The 6,111-nt window shown below is 51.2% G+C and overlaps 1 protein-coding gene across 1 annotated transcript; it reads right to left on the bottom strand.

The window, feature by feature from the left end:
• Positions 1-2,131: 2,131 nt before the first annotated feature.
• LOC139784627 (uncharacterized) lies at positions 2,132-5,872 on the bottom strand. The gene is made up of 2 exons (XM_071723806.1): positions 5,573-5,872; positions 2,132-4,561 (listed from the first exon to the last, which is right to left on the bottom strand). Exons 1-2 carry the CDS (start codon positions 5,870-5,872, stop codon positions 2,132-2,134), a joined length of 2,730 nt encoding a protein of 909 aa, XP_071579907.1.
• Between the last annotated feature and the right edge of the window lie 239 nt (positions 5,873-6,111).

Raw genomic sequence — 6,111 nt, 5'->3', positions numbered from 1 at the left:
GAGCAGTAAACTCGGATGCACGACGGTATACGACCTCGTGAACCGGAGTAACTTTTGCTACTGACCGCGAACTCTCGTGTTTCGGGAGCTTTTCTTTGCGCGACGCGTATCGACCAATCACCTGCGTTTCCGGGATCATGCGATCACGGCATGACAGGATCGATACGTGCCGCGAGAGACTTCGCGGTGAGGGTTGACGGGGAGAGCGGCGCGAAATCCCTTCGTTCGGAGGGCGACTGACGGATGGCGTTACCGGTACGGTATTGATCCGCGATCGCGAGAAAATTACGGAACATAACCGCCCGCCGCGAATAACAATTCGCAACAATTCAATGCCGCCCGCCGTGACGAATTGTTGATCTCGAGCCGCTTGCCATGCGGAGCACTGCGTGTGCTGAAACAACTTAAACTAGAATGATCAATTTACATAAGACATAATACATAGGAATATTTACAAGTATTTACGAAGTTTTATAGTCTTATAGGCATCGTGGAATGTCACTCCGGAGTGTTTATATCGACCGGCAAAAATGATAGCTTGACCACGGCACGTTTGTACGTGGATCGCGCTGTTTTAACCGAGACGACTCGCGTAGTCCGTCGTCGCCGGGGTGACACTCGACGATTCTTCCCAATTCCTATCTGCTGGGAGGAGCGAGAGGATTTCGCAGAAGTACTAAGCGTCCGACTCGAGCTAGATTCTGAATTTGACGCCACTTGGGGCGTTGCTGCAATGTATGCAGATAGTCATTTGACCAAAGCTTCCAAAAGCTGTCGCGCATCTGTGTAAGTAGCTGCCACCGAGTAAGACGCGTTTCCTTTTCCTCAAGCAACGAGGGAGTGGGAGCGCTTGTCAACGCCGATCCTATCAAGAAATGACTCGGTGTCACTGAATTATAATCATCGAAATTGTCTGAACCGGGAGCGATCGGTCGCGAGTTCAAACACGCTTCGATTTTACATAGGAGCGTGCTTAGCTCCTCGAATGTCAGCGTGTGCGCCCCGATGACGCGTTTCATGTGAAACTTGACGCTGCGGACGCACGCTTCCCAAAGACCGCCGAAATGCGGCGCGGACGGAGGAATGAAGTTCCACCGAACGCCTTGGGTTGCTATTCTATTTTGAAAATTCGAATCGCGAGTGGCCTCACTCCATGTGACGGAGATTTCGCGCTGAGCGCCGTGGAAAGTCGTAGCGTTGTCCGAATACATATCACTGGGAACGCCGCGACGTGCACAAAATCGATCGAATGCAGCGATAAACGCGGGAGTCGTACAATCGCCAACCAACTCCAGATGAGTAGCTTTGACGGCCATGCAGACGAACACCGCGATGTACGCCTTTCTTGATGTGTGTCCTCGACCGGGAGTAGATCTGACCTGTATTGGTCCGGCATAATCTATCCCGCAGTGTAGGAACGCGCGAGGCGTCGACGTGACGCGACACGAGGGCAGGTCGCCCATTAACTCGTGCGCGGCTTTGGCGCTTTCACGAGCGCATCTGACACATTTATGGAGAACAGCTCGTATCGTTTGACGCGCGCGCAAGATCCAGTAGTGTTCACGAAGCAGATGCAACGTGAATTGCGGCCCAGCGTGGAGGGCACGGATATGAGTTTCGCGTATTAGCGCGGTAACTAACGGGTGTGCAGCGAGCACGACCGGGTGTTTTTTGTCGTCCGGAAACGCAGAATTGCGGAGTCGGCCTCCGACGCGAATAAGTCCGTTTTTTATCGAGAAACGGGTTTAACGGTAGCAGTTTACTGCTGTTCGAAATTCGATTTAATGACTCTAATTGAGCGTATTCCACGGGGAATAACATTTGTTGCACTTTCTTGAGCCAGAATTCGCGCGCGAGATTAATTTCTTCCGGAAGAAGTAATATCGACGCGGGTTTTGCGGTCGCATTGACGGAATTTGAGCAACTCATTTCGCGAGCGCGGCGAGCGAATCGCATTACATAAGCGGTGACGCGCACCAGCTTGTTCCACGAGGAGAATTTGTCTCCGAGCTCCCATCGTTGGCAAGGGTGCACCAGGTGCACGGAAACGTGCGCTCGCTCTTCCGGTAGCGATTCTTGCAAATTTGATTGAGGCTCGGAGGGCCATTGATCTGCCGATAATTTGAGCCAGTCAGGCCCTGTCCACCATAGAGATTGCTGAATCAGATTTTCCGGTTTGACGCGAAACCCGCGAAACGAGATCGGCAGGGTTTTGCTGTGATGGCACGTGATGCCATTCGACGTTTGGCAGGAGGGTCTGAACCTCATGCACCCGATTCGCGACAAACATTTTCCAACGTGAGGGTGGTTGCGAGAGCCAGGCTTTAGTGACCTTTGAATCTGTCCAACAATGGTAGATCTGAATAGTAATCGTGAGCGCGGATCGCACGGCGGCGATAGACCGCGCGAGCAGAACCGCGGCGAGCAACTCTAAGCGAGGAATACTCATGGGCTTGAGCGGTGCTACTTTCGACTTCGATAGAAGTAGCGTAATCTCGACTGTTCCGTCAAGATGCGTAACTTTTAAATAAACAACCGCTCCGTATGCGGAGGCGGAGGCGTCGGCAAACCCATGAATCTCTGCGGTGAGTGTATCGGAACCGTAACCGGTCCAACGCGGAATGACGATTTGTCGCAGTATAGGTAATCGAGTATAGTAATCTCTCCACTTACGGAGAAGATCATCAGGGATTACATCGTCCCATTTACAGCGAAGAAGCCAGAGCTGCTGCATCATGATTTTTGCGGTGATGACCACTGGGGCCATCCACCCAAGAGGATCAAAAATTCGAGCGATTGTCGAAAGAATTGAGCGCTTCGTGTCGGGAACCGACTCTGCAAGCGTGACGTCAAATTGAAAGACGTCCGTATGAGGATGCCACTTGATACCCAGTATCTTGAGACGCTCGTCAGATTCGAGCGTTTTTGCGGAGGCAAGGCCATGATCCTGCGGATCGATGCCTTCGAGCAATACGGGATTGTTACTCGCCCATTTTCGGAGGTGAAATCCTGCTCGTTTCAAGAGAGAAATCAGTTGATCTCGCGTCTGAAGCGCGAGCGGTATGTCATCGGCGCCAAACACAGCGTCGTCGACGTACGTGTGAAGCCGTAATACCGGAACTGCCAAAGGGAAATCAGCGCCTTCGTCTTCGGCAACTTGCTCGACCACGCGAAGAGCGACGTTTGGCGCGTTTGCATTACCGTAAGTGACGGTGAGCAATAAATATGCTATTAAGGGCCCGTTTGGCGCGGATCGCCATAAGATCCTTTGATAATTTACATCGCTTTTGTGGACAAGAATCTGGCGATACATTTTTGCGATGTCGGCGGTGAAGACGAACCGAAATTGACGCCATCGCAAGAGAATGAAAGATAATTCGGGTTGTAATTTACGGCCGATCATTAGATGGTCGTTCAACGAGAGACCATTGGAGGTGGGTTGAGAGGCGTTGAAGACGACGCGCAAACGAGTTGTTGCGCTATGCTCGCGGACAACTGCATGATGCGGTATATACACTACTTGACCATCAGGGGGGTCATCGAGAGGTGCCTTGGTCATGTGGCCAAGACGTTCATATTCCGCCAAGAAGTCGTGGTATTCCTTCGCAAGGTCGGGATTCGACCTTAACCGTGACTCGAGACGCGAATACAACGCGATTGCAGACTTTTTTGAGTCGCCAATGTCGATAGGGGGCCCCGATTTGAACGGCAGCCGCACTATATATTGCCCGTTGGGGGCACGAGAATGTGTAGACACGAAGTGTTCTTCGCATTGACTCTCTTCCGGTGAGAGATGAGTTTGCTGAGGAAGTTCTTCGACCTCCCAGAACCGTTTCAGCTGATCGGAGATTTCCGGTAACACCGTGCAGTGGTGCGTTTGAATGCGAGTCGGCCGTGACTGCGACGGCATAGGCATGGGTCCAGACAGGAACCATCCAAAAATCGATTTTTGAGCGACGGGCTCATGAGGGGCGCGATTACGGACCTCCGGCAGTAAAATCGCGCCATACAAATCAGCACCGATAATGACGTCAATCGGCGCCGCGCTAGTCGGATCGTTATCAGCTAGCGTAAGTTCGCGAATGTACGACAGTTTCGTTATATCCGGAATGCGTTGCGGAATGTAAGTCGTGAGCGACTTGAGAACAAGAGCGGAAACGGAGGGCGCCGGGCCCGTGCCGTCACGCGCTGACACATGAACTTTAGCTGCGCTGCGTGCGGTGGCAGCGGTCTCGCCGATCCCAGTGATAGATACGGAGACGCGCGTACGCGGGAGACGCAGTCGCTGAGCTAAACGTTCGGTGATCAAAGTAGTGACCGAACCTTGATCCAATAACGCGCGGACTATACTATGTCGACCGTTGAGCCCGCTCACCTTGATCCAGGCCGTAGCTAATAAAATATTTGATTTTGAAAAGCTGGTGTGAGATAATAAATGCGAAGTTACTTCGTCAGTTGAGTCTGTTTTCGTTTCTGTAGATGAAGGTGAGCTCTCACTTGTCGAACTACCATTATTATTTACATCGGTCGTGTGAAGCAACGTATGGTGCTTCTGCTGACACTGACTGTGTTTACATGACACCGTTAATCGGGTTTTATAACATCGGTAGTTGTCAGGAAGACCAATCGTAATCATTCTTCAGAAGAATGGAATAGCTGTGATTGACCGGCCTAAGAACTACCGATGTTATAAAACCCGATTAACGGTGCCGTGTAAACGGAGTCACTGACGGCACGTGTTTTTGCTTGAACACGCATCGCGAGTGTGCCGTGTACTCAAGCAATTGTAGCAACAATGATATTTCTTCGCGAGATCACGCCGTTGAGCGACGCTTTTATTGTGAAAGTCCGGACACGCGGACAAGAAGTGCGTCTTTTGACACATGGGACATTTGGTCGAACTTGCGTTCGCTGCGTGACTCTGAACAGAGGAATTTTGTTTATTGCCTTTGACTTGAGATGAAGCCGGGAGAACATTCTCGAGCGCACGTATTCGTGATAGAAGAAATTTATCAAGTCGATCGTATGTAGGATACTCTGACGTATCGCCAAGTTGCAATTCCCAGGCCTTTCGTGTGAATTTATCCAGCCTTTAAACGAGCAAATAAACCAAAATGTCGTCCCATGCATCAACAGACCGACCGAGGTTTTTTAATGACTGTATTGCTATGTTCGCTTTATTGCGCAACGCGGTGAGAGCCACTGCGGAATCAGAAGTCGCTTGGGGAAGCGTGTGCAGAGCGTGGATGTGATCATGTACTAAGCGGCGGCGATTATCATATCGCGTTATTAGCAAACTCCAAGCTATCTTAAAATTCGCGTCAGTTAATGCCAGATTGCGTATGGCATCGCTGGCTTCACCCTTCACGCAAGAGTGCAGATATTGCAAGCGATTAACGTCTAACAATTCGCGATTATCAATGATTAAGGCTGTGAATTGATCTCGAAACGCTTCCCACTCGCGAAACTCCCCCGAGAATTTAGGAAGACTTATACGCGGCAGGTGCGAAAGAGAAAACGCGGACTGATCCGTGCGCATCGTCGATGCGGCAAATGACTGGTTGTGACTCACGACTGGCTCCAACTTCTCCAGGCTCTCCGACATGTAGTCCAGGGCTGCTTGGTAGGCGTTGTGCGTAGTCTCGAAGTGATTGTCCTTGAAGTAGGACAGGGATGCTCGCAGGTCCTCAGGGATGGTCTTGGCTACAGCGGCGTGTCCGCTGACGAACTGATTCCATGTCTCCTTGAGAGCGGAGATCCTCGAACGGACCTTTGCTGGCGTTAGGTTGCTTCGCCCGAGCTTCTTGAAATTCTCAAGACAACGCTCGATCACTCTTTGGAGTTGCGGTTGACCGCCCAATTGCTCTGCCATTTCGCACCAGCTGGTTTGACTCGTCCTCAACAAGCACGCCGATCCGGCTCGAAGGACCAGAAATTATGTTGGCGAATTTTTATGTTTTCCGGGCGTAACTCCGGTTCGCCAATTGGCGTAAGATGCCGGGTCGACCCCGACAGGGATCCGACGTGCGGTTTGAATGAGACACTTGATTTGGGAGGAATGCACAAATATCGTTTAATTGTCAGGTTAATACAAATGCTGGTTGCCGCGCT

The sequence above is a fragment of the Temnothorax nylanderi genome, unplaced genomic scaffold (assembly GCF_030848795.1).
Source record: "Temnothorax nylanderi isolate EJ_2023f unplaced genomic scaffold, tnyl_v1.0 TNYL_tig0651_pilon, whole genome shotgun sequence".
In the NCBI taxonomy this organism is placed as follows: domain Eukaryota; kingdom Metazoa; phylum Arthropoda; class Insecta; order Hymenoptera; family Formicidae; genus Temnothorax; species Temnothorax nylanderi.
This window is presented reverse-complemented; position numbering and strand designations above follow the sequence as displayed.